Here is a 17,460-nt window from a genome sequence, read left to right as displayed (position 1 = left end):
TAAAGTCTGAAGACTCTGAAACTCACAAATGTCCTATCTGTGTATGTGACACTGAAGTATAGAAGCTACAAGCTATGACTTACAAGCACGAATTCTGACCGTTTTTACGCCTGAGCTGACAAGCCAATTAGCACGTTGCCCACCGACAAGCCAATCAGAAGAACCAAACTGTCCTGTGAGGGGCAAAGGTTTCTAGCAGGTTCAATCTGTTTTGTTTTCAGTCAACATGGGAAACTTGTGCCACTTATAAACAGTTATAAGATACCGATGTTGTTCAACATGTGAAAATACACACAGCATGACATTTAAAACAATACTTTCTGACAGTTATGATCTGAAAAGACACTGCTACCTGTTCTGGCTGGGTTTGAGGTGATGCGCATGTTCTCAGGACCTCAACAGTGATCAGGTGAGCTGCACTCCTTCTCCACAGTGTGCCATGGCTGTCGCCCAAACAGCCCAGAACTAACAGGCGGAACAGGAGCTCCTCCAAACCTGAGCGGACCTGATAGGTCATAAAAGTGAAAAAGAAGACAAACTCTCAAATACAACCAACAGCAGAACCCGTCTGTCTGTCTGCAGAGACGACCGCTTGCCTACTTACTCCAGCAGCGTCGATGTGCAGGAGAACAGGGTCCTGCTCCTTTAAGGGCGCCAGCTTCTCTGACAGACTCTTAATCAAGGAGTCTGTGTCAACGCATGGCTCAATCAGTCGGATCGTAATGTGTTCTGCTCTGGGAGATTTCTGCTGGAACTTCTCAAACAAACGATTCACGTAAAGGGACTTTCCTATTGATGGAGAAAGATGTAAATATTGTGCAAATTAATTTGAATATTGTGACTGAAAGCTTCTGTGTAAAAGTCGTATATAATTTTACATGATAGCATTTAACAAAATACTATAACACAGTTTTTACACAACAAATTCTATTCTTGCCACTATTGTAGAAGCAGTTTCATTGTGGCGTGCCACTAAAGGTTGCCCTTACCAACTGCAGGGCGAACAGATGACACCACCCACACTGACAGCTGATCCGGAGAAACCTGTGCGACAGGGTTTTGTGGGAGTGTGTTCTGCCTGAAGTGGTGATGTAGATATTTTCTGGCTGTCTCTCCTCTTAGACTCACACCCGCCTGAACTTTGAAGTTGCTGAAGAAAGAGGGCACATATCTGTGCTGGTGCACAACTGGACTGACTATTACCAAACGGTAATGCGGGTTGCCACTTCTCTGGAGACCCTCAAAGAGCTCCCCCAAGGCCACGCTGACATCATACCCCAGGAGCCCCGGATTGACAAGAGAGTGTATCTTCTGCCAGTTTAGTCCAGAGCCTTGGCCAAGAGCTCGGCGGAGGAAGATCTCTACCTCCTCCTCTGTGGTTTCCTCTCTGCAGACTAGAACCTCATCGGTAGATGGCAGAGGCTGCTCTGGACTCTCCGTGTAAAAAGACAGGACTGTGGGAAAAACCTCTGCAACAGGACAAAGCACAAGATTGGGCTGTCCCTCTTGGAGAAATGGTGGAAGGTTTCTGATAACGTGCTGGTTCATCTCAGAGAGGGATGCGAGGAAGTGGCCCAAAGATGAGATATCCAAGTACTCGCTGAGGTACTGCGGCATGTCGTCTCTGAATTTACACCAGAGTTTCTCAAGACTGTCCTCATCGAGCTTCCTTGTGCCACCAGCATCATATTTCACACTACCATCATCTTCATCGTCTGAAGAAAACTCCATCAAATCATGAACCTCTTCCACATCCTCGCTGGGTGCAGGTGAAGCTGGTGTAAAGTCCACAGAAGGTACGTAAGTCTGATCTTCATTGTCGAACTCCACATCTTCCACTTCATCATGCTTCGAGGTCACACTCGCTGCATCCATGTAAGCGACTCTGACGTCAGTTAGAGTGCACTGAGGCTTTATGGGAAAAAGCAAATGCCATAACTGTGGAGGAACTGGTGACTGCTGCTGACACACTTTGTGGATCCAGTGGCAAAGGTACACGATCTGCTCCGAGGTGTAGTGGTTCAGCAAGCTGAAGCTGGAGCGCATCTCACTGATGAAGGAACGCCATTCGTTCTGGCAGCAATCCATGGAATGAGCCAGCTTCTGTAGCTGCTCCGTCACCTCACCGCGGTACACCATCTCTTTGCCCATCAGGGATACGAACGTAGCTCTGATGCACGGCTGCTGTTGTGGGCAGCACAGGACCTCGGCATGCCACTGCCTGAAGAGCATGTTACCAGATGTTTGCATCTGAAGAAGGATGGTGCCCAGCCTCTGAACTCCTTCAAAAACCTACAGGACATGTGGACGAGAGTGCAGGGACTTATACATTTAATGTCTTTGGCCACACACTTTGGATTTAAAGCTGAAGTTATTAACTTTCTTTGGATAAAGCTGAACACATTTTCTACAATAACATTGGATTAAATGTTTATATGGAGGATAAATCACAAACAGGGTCACTCATCACAACTTTTCATTGCCCTCTAATCTCTTCTTAGCACAGTTTTGGTCTCATAGGATACATTGCACGCTACCTGGCCGGCACCAAACAACAAAGTTAGACACTAGCTGCTGAAGACAGGGAAAGCTAGCAGCTGAAGAGCCACATGTTTTTCCCGGAAGTTGGTGGAGTACAAACCAGAGCTGCAAGAAGACTTTGAAAGCGGCATCAATGCATCAGAGTAAGACCGCTCAAATGCTCTGCCATTTTTGTCATACCTCTCACCTCCATGCATTGTGCAAAAAGTTCCACTTTAGCTTTACCTTCACAGCTGTTTGTATCAATGCCACTGACCTCTGTGAACCTGTTGACTTGCTCTCTGCCATGCTCCCCTTTGGATGACATGAGCATGAGTTTGTTCTGTAGCTCCAGAAGGTCTTCCAGCGTGTAGCTCCTGACCTCTCCGGCCTTTTGCACTGTGACTTGTACCATGTTTTGTAGACATCTCTGCAAACAAGCGGAAACCATCAACATGTTAACAAGGCCGCACAGCTTGGTATCTTTGACTTTCTGTATCTTTTAACTGACCTTCTCTGTGTTTTCATCAGACCATCTTATGTGATAAACTCCGTGAGCATTAATGGAAGAAGCCAGGGAGAGAGAGGACTGCTCCACAGAGCCATGGGTCTCCTTCAGGGCTTTCAGCCAGCTCAGCAGTCGAGTAGACTCTCTCTGGAAAACAAACCCAGCGGCATCACGTCAGTTTGCCGCAGTAACAGGGCTTCATGTTCTGCTCACAAACAAGGGAGAAGGAAATACCAATTTGTCTGGCAGCTTCTCATCTCTGCTTTGGGTGTCCAACACCTGCCGAGCACACTTCATGAACTCCTCAAAGCCAGCCTGAGGGGAGAGGGAGTAGAGCAGAGGAGCGTAGCCCATGACTGCATCATGGAAACAGGCCACCTGGTCGATCTCTGCGTCATTCTCTCCAGCAGATATGGAAGCCAGCTCGACATAGACCTTCACATCACTCATATCTGTTGAGTCGACAGAAAAGTGAACAGAGCATCATTCTAACTAGAGATAATTTATGTTTTCTCACAAGTTTTGGTTTCAGGCAAGCGTCTTACTTTTAAGGTTCTCTTTGACCCAGCTGACCAGAGTTTGACTCGCTAGGAACTCTTCCAGACAGGCAGTGTGCTGCTTGGTGACTGTGGAGAGTTGCTGCTTGGCACGAAGCAGGTCATCAGTGAGGGACCCCAGGGCCCTCTGCCTGAATGTGTCTTCCTCCTGTTGAATGGTCGTGCATAGAACTCAAGAATTATACATATTATTAAAAAGAGAAACAAGACAACAAAGGTGCTTCTGCGAGCAGCTGTAACAAATGTCACCTTTCACCTCCTGTTGCTAATTTCTATGTTAAAATGTACTAAGATTTGCAAATAAAACAGGAATAAAAAGAGCATGCTTTGTAAGAACTGTAATCAAACTTTAATGTCGCATCACAAGACTATTACCATTTGGGTGAGAGTGTCAATTTCTGTGAAGTTCCCAGAGAGTTTCATTGTTTCAGCTATTTTCAACACTGCGCTGGCCGCAGCCGCTGCCTCGTGGAGCTGTCGATACTCCTGGATCTGACCGAGTCTCAGGTCCACCCAGTTCTCCTCAGGCTCGAACCTTCCTGTCTCGAACATCAGACTCAGCTCCGTCTTCATTACTTTCCCGTCTCCCTGGTCACCAGACTCCACCAAAACCTGATCGAGCTGCTTGAAAGTGATGTTTGCATTTGCTATGCTGACACCAAGCTGCGTGAACTCTGTCAACAGCGGCGTCCAGATGGCATCACAGATCTGCGTCAGGGTGACTGAAACAGGCGCTGGGCAGGGTTGCCTCGTTGATGCCAAGAACGCAGCCCCCTTGACCCAGAGGGACAGAATCAGGTTGCTGTGATGCAGTTTGTGCATCTCACTGGCCATTTTCAAGACATTCATGGCGGCACTGTACCACAGGACCCGGGATGGACCCGTCTTCCCCAGCTTCCTCTCCGCATCTAAGGTCTGAACAAGCACCAGTTTGTCGAGGCTCGTAGTCTGCAGATCTGCACTGTGCTGCTCCTCGAGAGACGACATCTCAGGAACTGGTTAAACAAGAAGCGTGTTACTGAAGAAAACACCTTCATTCCAGTTAGTTATGAGGTACTTACTTATTTCTCTGGTTACTTACCCGCGATGCTCTCTGTAACCTTTGCTATCATCTTCATCAGTGTATCCATCTGCTGTTTCCGCTCTATGAAACAATTCAAGTCCTTCTCTCTCTGAGCCAAAACAGTCTCTGCGTCCACAGGAGCCGTCTCAGATTTGGTGTTTTTCTTGTCTGCAGAAGACACATTGCAGCTATCATGAATTACTACAGTCTGTCTGCTGTTCAGGGGAAATTTAACGCAGTACTGATGGAGGGATGGTATTCATGTTACGGTTCATACACTGCTGGTAAAGCCTCTTGAACTGCTCTTTATATTTCAGGCAGGTCTGTAGGTGTCCAAGGGACACGTGTCCTTGAAGCAGAGACTCCACCAGAAGCTGCAGCGCAACCAGACAGCTGTGGACAACCTGTCCTGCAGTGTCGTCCACCTGGATCGACTTCCAATCACCTGGGCCGAAACGACGACATTGTGACCACCACAAACTTAATGTGGAAATAAGAAAACACTGCAGACACAAATGAATGAATAAATACTGAAGTTCAGTACCATGAGACAGCAGGTGGTTCATGGCGGACTGTGGATCCAGCAGCTGGACTACAGAGTCTCTGAATCGTGCTGCTGACTCGACCACAACAGCAGACGTGACAAAAACAGGGAGATCCTTCACTTTAGAGCTGAGACTCCGCATCAGATCTCCCTCCTGCCCTCTCTGAAAACACGAACGTATGATCGTAGCACTTAAAGCGTGTAGAAGTCCATCTCATGCAGCAGCTTCAGAAAGCAAATTGAGAGCCTTGTCTTGTGTCGTGCACTCTGTACAGATCTTTAATATGTACGGCACCTGGCAGATTGTCTTGATAGCAGTCTGACACAGCTCGTCGAAACAGGTCTGCACCTCATCGTGGCTTTTCCTTATAGCCGCCATGGACGACTCCAGGCAGCAGAGCAGCACTTTGTCCTCCTCGCTCGCCTGCAAAGGAAACAGGAGGGATGCAACACATTTAACTGGTTGAAGAAGAATCCAACGTGACCTCAGACGTCTCGAACATCTGCTTTACACTGATAAACAAGCGCTCGCTGACCTTGGAAATCCTCTTCTTCAGGTCTTTTTTCAGGCTCAGCCTCCAACAGGACGAAACCTCTTCAACAGCGCATTCCACCGTCATCAGCGCGTCCCACATCTGATGGTTCCACAGAGTTATTTCAACACGGGGCTTTATACTGTGTAAAACCTGGTGTACCCACACGACTTGAGGCTTATCACCTCAACAGTAAAAGCATCTGCAGGACAAACTCTGTTGCATCAGCAGCAGGGAACACATGATACAACCTTCAGGTGTTTGGATCTATTATCCATCTGTCATCTTTGTGACTGTTGGTTCGTTTCATTTGGTGTATCTCAGTCTGTGTTTCCCTCCGTCTGTGCCAGTTCGTGTGAAATGAAATCAGTGTACCTTAAACACAGATGACAACCTACCGTATGAGCTGAGTGGTAAACGAGAAGAAACGAAGCCGAAGTCAGCTGAACAACAGTGAGGCGACACAGACGTGTTCCATATTCTGTGGAACGTGTACCTGAATTTCCTTCGGATAGCTGAGTGATTTTGACGCCGTCACAAGAGGTTTTTGCAGCAGTTCATCTCTCCACTCGCTGATCCTCTGCTGCGCCGCACGAAGACCATCCAACAGCTTCTGTTTTGAGCTCTTCAACTCATCTTCTGAAGACTAAAAGGCAAAGTAAGAGTAGAGCGAATTAAAGTTACAGCTCCAAAACGAGGCAGTCAGAGCACATGAAGAGATCTCTACCTCCGTCCTCAGTTTAGCATCCAGAAGCTCTGCCACCTTCACCAGCAGCTGGAAGGACAGGACTGCAGGCTGGTACGAGGCGACGAGCCGCACATTTCTGCACGTGCTCGTCAGCACACTGATGCAGCTCATGAAGGCCGGCTCGACGTTTCCACATTCAGTCATCCTGCAGACACAAAGGAAAAGCTCCAGTGAGCCGCAGCTCATCAGTCGGATGGGAGAACACTTCAGGTGTTCTTACCTGTCCGTCTCTTTGTCTACCCTCAGCAGGATATGGGACAATGTTTTCTGAGCATGCTGCGCGTAGGAAGAACAAAGATTATCACAAAGAGAAAGATTAATCTAAATATTATTTCAAGTGTTTGACAGTTTCCTACCGTTACAGCCTCCTGCGCTCTGTTGTTATCCCTCAGCGCGTCACACTTCCACAGTCTGTACAACAGACTCTGGATCAGGTGTTCCGCAGGTATTCCCATCAGGTCTGCAAATTCAGGAAGATCCTCAAATGCAGCCAGACATAACCAGCCGATGTGAAGCAGAGGCGTCTCTTCTGCCGTGGATAAGCGTGTCTGGACCAAAGACAGCGCTCTCCTGTGAGAAACAAACGATGTTATCTCAGATCCGATCACCACTTCAGGAGAGGAAAGTTCAAGTTGCTCTGAGACAAACTCACTTTCTTTTGTCAGGGTGGGACTGTATATTCTCCCTGAACCTGCTGAAAAGGACACCTTCAAGTCCTGACCAGTTCTCCTCCTCCACAGCTGGACCCACTTTTCCTGCATCAGCTCCGGGCTGTCTGAGCCTGAAGAGCAGAGGAACGAGCAGGACGAGCTCGGACAGCGTCTGCTGCGCACAGTGGTTCATCAGACCCAACACGACGCTGAGGAAGACACAGAGCGAGGTCGCACGTCAGCACCTCACATGAACACCCCGTCACTGAGGACGCCGAGGACGCCGTCTCTGTACGTGTGACCGTTTTTAGTCAAACCTGAGGGACACAATTATCGACTTCATGCGTGTTATTAGCTTCTCTTCTTGGCCTTTTATCTTATTCTCTCTTAACATTGTCTACTAGCCCTTTCGTGCAAAACAAACATCTGACCCAAATGGGACTTGTCCAGTGAAATAAAGGTTAATTAAAAAATCTAAAAACATTCAAACTCGCTTCTGTTTCCACAAGGTTTCTGTCATTGGTCTTCATGAAAAGCGGAAACACGATAATGGAGTTTTGGGCCATATTCTAACTTTAACTGGTTTCTACTACTGAACTCAAAAAACTCCAGTTATTACTTAAACTTATAAAACAACAATTATTTTGTTAGTATTGAACAGCTACATGTTCAATTAGCTACAGGGAGATGCGGTTGCTGAATGCTAACAGCTACATGCTAACTGGCTAATTCATCATTTAAACAAAAAACAAAATTAGCTTTCAAACGCATCTCACTGAGTTGGCTCCACTGTCACAAAGTTAGCTCAGTCGTCACCATCGATCACAACTGAGCCAATGCAGACGCCTGAGGAAGACCTTTTTCTTGTCCAGCCTGAAGCTTTTGCTGAACTTACTGCTGTGGATTTGGGAAAAAACTGAGCAACTGCTCCAGGTTCTTGGTGTCCATGGCGGTCTCTGAGGACACCAGGAGACACAGCTCAGCCCAGCCTGTCACTCCGAGGTTGATGTCGCACCTCCTGGTAACCTTGAACACAGACAGGCCCAGAACAAGAGGACTGGTCCTCGTTTTCTCCTTCAGCTCTCTTTTCAAGATCTCAATCAAAGCCTCTGAAATCAGCTCGGAGGTCTGTGAAGAAGAAGAAGAAGAAGAAGAAGATTTGGTGTCAGGTGGCGTGATGGAGGCGATGTTTAACAAATGTTATGATTCTAGTCTTTAGTTGCACCAACCATGATCATAGGAGGTCGTGAATTGTCTTGGAACATCACGTTCCCATGCACAGAACCCAAACTCCTCCTAAAATGCAGCAGGTGGTCGCACAGGCTCTCGGTGCTCTGTTTGTCGAATGGGGACCATTTCTGGAGGATTCTGCTCAGCAGAGCTCTCGCTGAGGCTTGCCAGGCGTCTGATAACTCAACACCATTTGATTTCTTCAAGCCGACCATGTGAAGGCCAGTCTGCCACAAACTCTCCTGACGACTGATGAAGCCTTCATAAAGGTGCAGCTCTGGATGAAACACGGCAGGTACGGGTCAGTTAGACCGACAGCGGCACGTTGACACGCTGAAGGTAAATGTTTGCTCGCCTTACCTGTAACGTTGGGATCCAGTGGTATTTGAGCGTGCCTTGTGTCATTTCCTATCAACTCTTTCTGCCGCTGCTTTACACCGTACCAATAGGTCAGCCAGATGCCTCTCTCTCTCTGCAGGCTGCTCTCTTCGATGGAAAGACTCGCTTCGACCAGATATCCTCCCTCCTTCAGTCCACTAAACGTAAGATAATAAAAGTGTTATGATGAAAGCACCGCTGAAGATAAAAAACTGCAGTGAAGTCTGACAGCATCAGCACATTGATGTGATTTTCACTTTGTTGGATCTGCACTCCAGCAGCTTGACCATTAAACAGAGGCGCACTGATACTGGCTCAACAGTGCAACGTAAGTAGTCCCATTCACAGTCAGGACAATGATCCCTAATCAAGGCAAACAGGGCGCTGTAGTGTCAAACAGTGGAGGTTTCCTGACTGTCTGCACTTCTGCAGTTCTGAGCCAAAACAGTGAAAAGCAAACCAATGCTCTGTGGATTGTAACATCACCAATACTCACACAAAATGTGTCATTTTTAAGGGTGAATACCCTCCATCATAGCACAGCACGAGCGTGTCATGCATTTGGTTGAACCTAAACTTCTTGTCCAGCACAGCGTAGATGTGGAAGGTGAACATGGGAGCAGCAGGTGGAGGCCGGACTGGGCTGCGATCACTGTGGAGAGAAGACGACACGTTTCCGATCACACGTTCAACCACAGCACCTGATGCAGCTGTTCTCGTATGTTACTCTGACCGTGAGCTGTGGGATGGCTCGGCGGCTCTATCTGCTGCTTTGGAGGCTTCCACACCGGACGGCTTCTCCCCGCCGCCGTCTGCAGACACAGCTTTGGCGTAAGACTTCGGTGTGACGCCTCGTTGAGCTCGGGAGCCTGTGGGATCGGCTGAGGCTCCTGCAGACAGATGCTCCTCTTTACACGTGGACTCCTTCTTGAGGTTTTGCTCCTTGGCCGAGTGTGACGGTGCCTCGACGGCGTCCAGCTTCTCGCTTTGCTTTGACCGACCCTGAACAGTGCTGCCGTCTCGCAGCTTGGGTTCAGGTGTCTGTTCGTCCTCTTTTAGCTGGGACTCATCAGGGTTGTGTCTTTCAGGGTGAGTCCTTTCGTTGTCGTCCGTCTGTGTTTCCTGGCTGCTCTGTAAAACAGCTGGAGTTTGTGTGAATTTGTCTCTGCCTTTAAGTTTCGGTGTTTGAGTCTGAGCCTGCACCATCTTGACGCATTTACACGATTGTTCGCCGCTGTTATCTTCCACATGTTGAGTGTCTACAGACTCACTCTCCCCAGTTTGGGTGCTTGCTGCCTCTACAACCTCCACCTCGGCTGTTTGTGTGTTTTCACCTTTGACATCTGCGTCTCCTTTCGGGTTTGAGATGCTCTTTTTCCATCTCTGTTTCCTCTTTTTCCTGTGTTGGCTTTTCCTGCTGGGACTGGCTGGTCCTGGTCCCTGCAACACACATCAACGTAATCTTCAACTGAGGATCACGTATCTGCTTTTAATTCCTTTCACGCTGTAAAAATGTCTGAATTTTGTTCTACCTTATTTCTTTTGCACGGTCTTTTGGCTGCAGCATCCTCCCCTCTCTGGGGCTCCGCCTGCGATGCAGCTGTGCTGTGGAGGTTTCCTGCTCCCTCCTGCATCTGTATGGCTTCTTTTGGCAGGGAAGTCCCTGCCCCCCCGTCACCTGTCTCTGATTATAAAAATCACATGCAGTTACATCCTCCATGTCTGAGACATGTTGTTCAAGTTAAGTCAGCTGGACTACAGACAGTAAGGGAGTGGCACAATGGGAGCGAATGCACAGCCAGTTTCATCCTCCTGAGGGACTTCACGCAGTCATAAATGACATTATGATTATGATTACATGACGTCACATAGCCTCTAATACAATATCACCAGAATCACCACTAGGGCTGCAACTACCAGTTGTTTTTACCATCAATAAACGTCTTTAAAATTGGAACAAGCAAACGTTTGGACTTTTGTTGGTAAATGGAGGAAATGATGAGTCAAATGTCAACGCTGTTTATTTTGTGATGATCAAGCAATAATGACGTATTTTCACTGTACTTGAGTATTTCAGTTTTCTGCTTCGACTCCACCCCATCTCAGAGGGAAACAGCACTTTTTACTCCACCACATTAATCTGACAGCTGGAGTAACAGGTTACTTCACAGATCAAGATCTGACATAAATTAAAGGTGGGAGCAGATGAAACTCTGCGAGCTGCACCTCCACCAGCAGCGACATTAAACTGCTGCTCAGCATCAGTAATAATATTCCAGTAATATGACATAGAAAATATCATACACCTCTCTGAAAGGTACCATTCTGCAAAAGAAGTACTTTTACTTTAACACTTACACTTTTGTACTTTTACTTGTAACAGCAACCTTGACACAAAGTGCTTTTACTGAAAGTACAATGAGTAGTACTTCTTCCAACACTAATAAAATAAAATAAAATAAAATAAAATAAAATAAAATAAAATAAAATAAATAAATAGCACTTCTATCTGAGCTGATTGCAGGTGTGTTTTTTACTGAGTGGGAGTTAACTTGAAATCTTTGTTGTGTTTCCGTGAATCAGCTGTCAGTTGGAGTAATCTGTGCTAAACACAGTAACACAGAGCAAAAACAGACCAAAACAGGTCAGATGATGTTCCGTTTACGTACCTTTTCAGTTGACAACCTCACTCGTCAAAGCTTCATGGAGAAACGACTGAAACGTCCATCAGACCTGCAGTGACCTCCTCCTTCATGGAGCCTCAAGGGAACAACAAGAAATTCATCTCCCGCCCTGAAGATGGCGGTAAACTGTCGCCGTAAACTCCAGGTTATCTGTTTTAAACTTACTGCGTACGTTAAAAAGGTAAGAGTGGACAGACTGACCGTCTTTGACACGGTTCAGGTCAGTTTATAACCCGAGTAAAATGTTTCTCCGTCTTGGTTCAGTCACTCACTTCTCGACAGTCCCTAAAGCGGAAGCAGTCGTTTCGTTTTCGTTTCTCTTGTCATCAAACAAGAAACCAATGCTGCGTTCAGGGCCTCGACGGAAGTTTCCCTTTCGATAAGGTCAGAATAGAAACTTACAGGCATGAGCAACGTGAGCTTCTTATTCATATAGCAGTTAAGTGTCCCTGCTGCATTCACGTGTTTGCCTGGGCACAGCCTGTTTTTCTGAGTTCATCAGACTTTTTGGAGATACATGGTTCTCACAGCACAGGACGCGCTGCAAACATACGATGATCTTCTAGAATATGAAGCACTGCTGTAGATTAAAGCATATATATATATATATATATATATATATATATATATATATATATATATATATATATATATATATATATATATATATATATATATATATATATATATATATATATATATCTTTGGGCCTTCAACAGTTATTAAAATAGTAGTTAGTAGTTTTGCAGTATATCGCCATGTTAGCCTGTGGTTAGCATGGCATGGCTTTGTGAAGTCCATCTGAAACGCTTCTGTTTAAGAAATATGTCATTTCCAGTGCCAGAAATGGATTTGATATGAAAGAAGAATTACGAAGAAGTAGTAATTCATGCATAGCAATGCTGTTTCCTACATTTTAAGTTAACATTTGTTAAAATGTGAATAAATATGTTGAGGTAAAACTGTATAGGACATTAAAGCACTCTAATGTAGAGATAGTCAGTAGTGATTTAGGTTAAAAGAGTTAAAAAGGGATTTTAAGAAGACATTTCATTGTTATGTGTAATTAAATGTTTTATTTTGCTTTCTCACCAGCTCTTATGGTGTGTTCAAGGACAAGCTGTGGAACAATTAAATGATTATTAACCCCTTCAGATTGATATGCCACACCTGTGAGGTGGGATGGATTATCTCAGCAAAGGAGAAGTGCTCACTAACACAGATTTAGACAGATGTGTGAACAATATTTGAGAGAAATGGTCTTGATGTGTATATAGAAAATGTTTTAGATCTTTGAGTTCAGCTCATGGAAGTGTTGCGTTTATATTTTTGTTCAGTGTACATTACTCTTTTTACTCAAGCAAAGGATCCGAATACTTCCAGAAACGATCATCATTCTGAACCACTGTGTAACTTTGGTGACGATGTGAAATAAACCAGATTTAATCACAGTTTAGAGAAAAGTCACTGCTGCTGAGAAACGCTGTCGCTGTCAGGAAGCACGCGAGAAAGGTGTTTAAAAAAGATTTTATTTTGAAAGCAAAGGCAAAAATATCTCAGACAGATGTGCAAAACACACTGATTTACTCCTAGGCTACTGCTAAAATGAATAATTAAAATCTATTAATTCTAATACAAATCATTTTAAATCAATGTTATTATGCGATGCTGCTGCTGCTGCTGCTGAAAGTCTGATTACTGACACATGAATTTATTAGCACAGGTCAAATTTTGCTTTGAGAGTCAGTTTCAGTGCAGCTGCAGCTGAAAGTTTACACCAATTTCAACATAATCACGTTTTCATAGAAATCTCTGAAGCAAAGGCAGATTACACACTCCCGTCCATCAAGGACAGACGTCGTGCTGATGCTGGGGAGCCACCTAGTGGTAAGATAGAGTATAACTGTAAATACTGCTGAGAGCTTTTAGTGACATCAGATAATTATTAGAAGAAGTCACACATGGATGACACCTGTCTTTACGCGCAGGTGGGTTATCAGAAACAGTTCAGTGAGAAAATATGAATGAATAAATAAATTAAATAGTGGTATATAATATGTTTCCCCACAACGGTTCTTTGAATAGGTGAGTCAGCTGCGGCAGATAAATCTACTGTTCCACCTGCTCTCAGCAGGGTTCGTGTCCTGCAGTCTGACTGGATGTCATGAAGAAATGAAGCTGATGCTGATGCTCTACGTGCACCTGTGAAAACAACACTGTCACGAGGTGAGATGACACGTGGCCTCACCTGCAGCCTTTCATGCAGTTTGCTGCTCGTGATAAAGAAGGAGAATCATGGAGGAGGTGTTGATGAACAAAAACTGTCTTTAAAACAATTCGATGAAGTCATTTCCTGCAGAAAACACAACATGACTAAACACCACTCATCACCTCCAGGTGCCGCTTCACACCTGTGAACCTGCAGGTTTCTTGATCCTCCGGATCACGACCCTGCTCCTCCTTCCCTGAGGTCGACCTCCGGGTCCAGCGGCCGCGGCCTCCGGCTCTCCCGGCGGCGGCCCTGGGGGTCGGGCTTGAGCTCGGGGCGGTGAGGGCTTCCTCCCGGACCGCACGTCGTCCACGAAGGCCTCCACTCCGTCAAACTTGGCTGTCAGCTCGGCCAGGCGCTCTTTCAGGGCGTTGAACTCTTTGTAGAGATCTCCCAGCGCGTCCGAGAGCGGCTGGATCCTGAGAGCCGTGAGAGAAAACGTTACTGTGACTCGATGAGAGGGACAAACATCCCAGAATGACTGACACGGAGGAGTCCTCACCTGCCGTAGTCAGGCAGCACCGTGCTGTGGTCGTGGAGCAGCAGATCCTTGACCTGCGTCATGATGGCGTATTTCCAGTTGTCCAAAACCAGCGTGAGGTTGGCGCATCCTCTTGTGTTCACTCTCTCTGCTGCAGGTGAGCAAACTCAGCAGGTAAGAGTTCTCCATGGTCAAGGTCAAGTAATGAGTGAAATGTACTCAAGTAATCAAAGTATGCGAAGAGTAAAAGTGACCTCTGCCACTGTGGCATTAGAAAAACTCAAAAAGGAAACTGATCTGTAACTGTAGCCAGGAGGTTTGCTGATTTGCAGGTCAAAGGGCATCTCGTTAGAACTGAACTGAATAATGATAAATAATAATAATAATAATGATGATAAGCAGAAATAGAATGAAACACAGAGTGCTTCACATAAAAGCCAACAGTCACAAACAGGGACATGAAAATAAGGCGCTCAGGTTTCCTCCCACAACACTTCAACCTCCTCAGACCTGGCATCCACGCACGGACATCACGTTTTGGGTGGTCGAGACTACAGTACCAAACTTTGCTCTGCATGGGCCCGGTGTCCACAGACGAAGACATTATACTGCTAATAATTTAAAAGAAAGAAGAAAGAAAGAAAGAAAGAAAGAAAGAAAGAAAGAAAGAAAGAAAGAAAGAAAGAAAACTGCACGCCATGCAAGACCTCGGGTCTTTCTTAGGAGGTCAATTAGGACCAAATAAAAAAATAAAAATTGAATAAAAAGAAATGCACGAATCTGTCTCTGTGAATAAAGACATAAAGACGGACAGAGGACAAACAGCTGGAAGACATGATGGAGGCTGTGAAGTAGAAGTCCTGCTGGTTCATTTAGAGAATCGACTCACTGTGAAGGTGAAAATAAAATCAGCGTGTCGTCGTGTTTCACATGTTTCTGAAACTTTTCTCCTCCAAACATTTCACAAGGTTTCATTTTAAGACCTGCTGAAGGCCCAAAGAGGTCCAATCAGGTCATCAGTGTCCAACAAAATAAAGGTTTTTGAATCAGAACTTCATGTGACGACCCCTCAGATTCATTGGGTGACCCTCTGTGGGCCCCACCCCTGGTCGAGAGCCAGAGATCAGTGTGTGCTTCACATAAAAGCCAATAGTCACAAACATGGACATGAAAATAAAATAGAGCACATTTCAGTTTAATAAGACAAGATGAACCAGCTGATGGAAAAAAAACTCTCAGAAATGTTAAAAATATGTACGTTCACATTTGATTTCAAAGAGTCTGCAGAGTCCAGGGAAGCCCACATGCAGTTAACACAATAATAAGTCCAATTGAAATGTTCTGGGGAAAAGTACACAAGTAAGGCAGTGAAACCTCAGAAGTACTCGAGTACATGTGTATTTAGTTTGTTGCTGACCTTCGTTCCTGTGGTCCCACTCTGCTCTCTGCCTCTGAGCCGCACACAGAGTCACTGAGAAGATGAACAAAACTCCAGCAGACTTCATCCTGATCCCTGCATGTGGACACACACACACACACACACACACACACACACACACACACACACACACACACACACACACACACACACACACACACACACACACACACACACACACTCCTGAGTATGTTCAGTGTTCCAAGCTGAACGTAAACTGCTGCAGTGGTTAAAAGCAGAGAGCAAACCTGTCGGTCCAGAGTCAAATCATCCAGTGGGGGCTCGGCTTGTGTTTTCTTCAGAGCAGTTCATGGTCTGCGGTGAGGGAGGGGCTGCGGTCTCCACTCCCATCTGAGCCTCACGAGCATCATATATCAGCATTTCACTTCAAAGTGACCTGCTGAGGCTCTTCCCTCCAGCTCCGACCTGCACTGTTTTCCATCAGGAGGACTCTCAGCCGACGCTTCAGAAGGAACATCAGTCGAGGCCGACCGCGTCCACAGACGGCTGGAGGTGAGCGCGACGCGTGGACGCTGCTGTGTGAGATGTTTGACATTTTACAGTCGCATCAAACTCTCACATTCATGCTCTTCATCTGTTGTCCAGCTGCCAGTACTCAGATACTGAAGTACTAATACCACTGTGAAAACACTCCACTACAAGTGTAAGTCCTCATGTTGCAGTAAAGTGCTCCGTCAGTGCTTTCTATCTGCTGTTTGTGGGTTAATATTACACATCTGGAGATACGTGCTTTTCTCTGGACAGGCAGGTTATGACAAACTGTAATCTGTCCACACTGCTACCTGCAGTCCTGGGGAGACTGGCAGTGTCCCCAGGACAACAAACAACACGTCGGACCTCAGACACACAGAGGTCCTCTGGAGTTTGTAGACACCGTTAAAAACATTGTAGGACTCTGTGGTGGTCTGCTGCGGCTGTGGGAGCTCTGAGAGGGACAGACCCAACAGACCGGTCAGGAGAGCCGGCTCAGTCCCGGACTGTCCTCTGGACACCACCGAGGAGGAGGATGTTAGCCAAGCTGACATCGATCATGGAGAGGCCATCCCACCCCCTGCATGAGACGGTGGGGGGCTTCAGCAGCTCCTTCAGTGACAGACTGAAGCTGCCGCAGATCCTTCATCCAACATCTGTCCGACTGTTTAACTCCAGCATCATGTGACATAGCTCTGTGTGGACACTGTCCTTCTGTCTCTGATCCTGCACTACTGTTCAAGGCTAATATCTGCTCACATTTATCCATTTCACCTGGCGCAACCTCACATTTCTAAAGCTGGATTCTCCTCTCAGCTGCGCAATAACACCATTTATTATTGGCATCAGTATACTGTGTACCTATAAACCGTATACTGTGCATAAGAAGACCCAGTATTTCCCAAGTGCAGTAGTTTTATTCTCAGTACTTTTTATGGCAGTAGATTTCTTTTGGCATTTACTATTTTTAATAACCTGTACAAATGTATATACACATAGTTGCTTTTTTCTATCCTGTATTTTTGTGAACTTTTACATTTTATTTTTTGACCTCTCATGCCATGTGCCTGCTTTTTGTAACCCGCCTGCTGTAACATCTATCTATCTATCTATCTATCTATCTATCTATCTATCTATCTATCTATCTATCTATCTATCTATCTATCTATCTATCTATCTATCTATCTATAATATTCCACTTCCTGTCCTGTGCATCTGTCACAATTCTTAACAAAATAAATCCAAATATTCATATTAAGGTCGTGTGAGATCATCTCTGTATTTACGCGAGTAAAGATTCTCCATCACTGGTGTGAAGAGGCTGAAAGCAGCCCTCATCAGTGCTGGGGTGTCACAGTCTGGAGA

At 45.8% G+C, this 17,460-nt stretch overlaps 1 protein-coding gene across 1 annotated transcript in view; it reads right to left on the bottom strand.

The window, feature by feature from the left end:
* The window catches only part of rnf213b (ring finger protein 213b), a 29,061-nt gene extending 18,696 nt beyond the window's left edge, over nucleotides 1-10,365 (bottom strand). Inside the window, exons 1-24 of the mRNA XM_070990770.1 lie at nucleotides 10,264-10,365; nucleotides 9,465-10,171; nucleotides 9,228-9,383; nucleotides 8,714-8,889; nucleotides 8,353-8,630; nucleotides 8,019-8,251; nucleotides 7,126-7,332; nucleotides 6,830-7,043; nucleotides 6,694-6,749; nucleotides 6,453-6,618; nucleotides 6,222-6,371; nucleotides 5,729-5,827; nucleotides 5,488-5,616; nucleotides 5,193-5,355; nucleotides 4,926-5,093; nucleotides 4,667-4,816; nucleotides 3,961-4,580; nucleotides 3,574-3,733; nucleotides 3,263-3,480; nucleotides 3,032-3,175; nucleotides 2,798-2,950; nucleotides 990-2,292; nucleotides 605-789; nucleotides 353-505 (exon numbers count right to left, since the gene is read on the bottom strand). Of these exons, the coding sequence (XP_070846871.1) occupies nucleotides 353-505; nucleotides 605-789; nucleotides 990-2,292; nucleotides 2,798-2,950; nucleotides 3,032-3,175; nucleotides 3,263-3,480; nucleotides 3,574-3,733; nucleotides 3,961-4,580; nucleotides 4,667-4,816; nucleotides 4,926-5,093; nucleotides 5,193-5,355; nucleotides 5,488-5,616; nucleotides 5,729-5,827; nucleotides 6,222-6,371; nucleotides 6,453-6,618; nucleotides 6,694-6,749; nucleotides 6,830-7,043; nucleotides 7,126-7,332; nucleotides 8,019-8,251; nucleotides 8,353-8,630; nucleotides 8,714-8,889; nucleotides 9,228-9,383; nucleotides 9,465-10,171; nucleotides 10,264-10,365 (6,090 nt within the window). The remainder of the gene's footprint in view (nucleotides 1-352; nucleotides 506-604; nucleotides 790-989; nucleotides 2,293-2,797; nucleotides 2,951-3,031; nucleotides 3,176-3,262; nucleotides 3,481-3,573; nucleotides 3,734-3,960; nucleotides 4,581-4,666; nucleotides 4,817-4,925; nucleotides 5,094-5,192; nucleotides 5,356-5,487; nucleotides 5,617-5,728; nucleotides 5,828-6,221; nucleotides 6,372-6,452; nucleotides 6,619-6,693; nucleotides 6,750-6,829; nucleotides 7,044-7,125; nucleotides 7,333-8,018; nucleotides 8,252-8,352; nucleotides 8,631-8,713; nucleotides 8,890-9,227; nucleotides 9,384-9,464; nucleotides 10,172-10,263) is intronic.
* Between the last annotated feature and the right edge of the window lie 7,095 nt (nucleotides 10,366-17,460).

Source organism: Chaetodon trifascialis, chromosome 21 (genome assembly GCF_039877785.1).
Source record: "Chaetodon trifascialis isolate fChaTrf1 chromosome 21, fChaTrf1.hap1, whole genome shotgun sequence".
Lineage (NCBI taxonomy): Eukaryota > Metazoa > Chordata > Actinopteri > Chaetodontiformes > Chaetodontidae > Chaetodon > Chaetodon trifascialis.
Note: the sequence above shows the minus strand (reverse complement) of the source record. Positions and strands in the feature narration are given on the sequence as shown.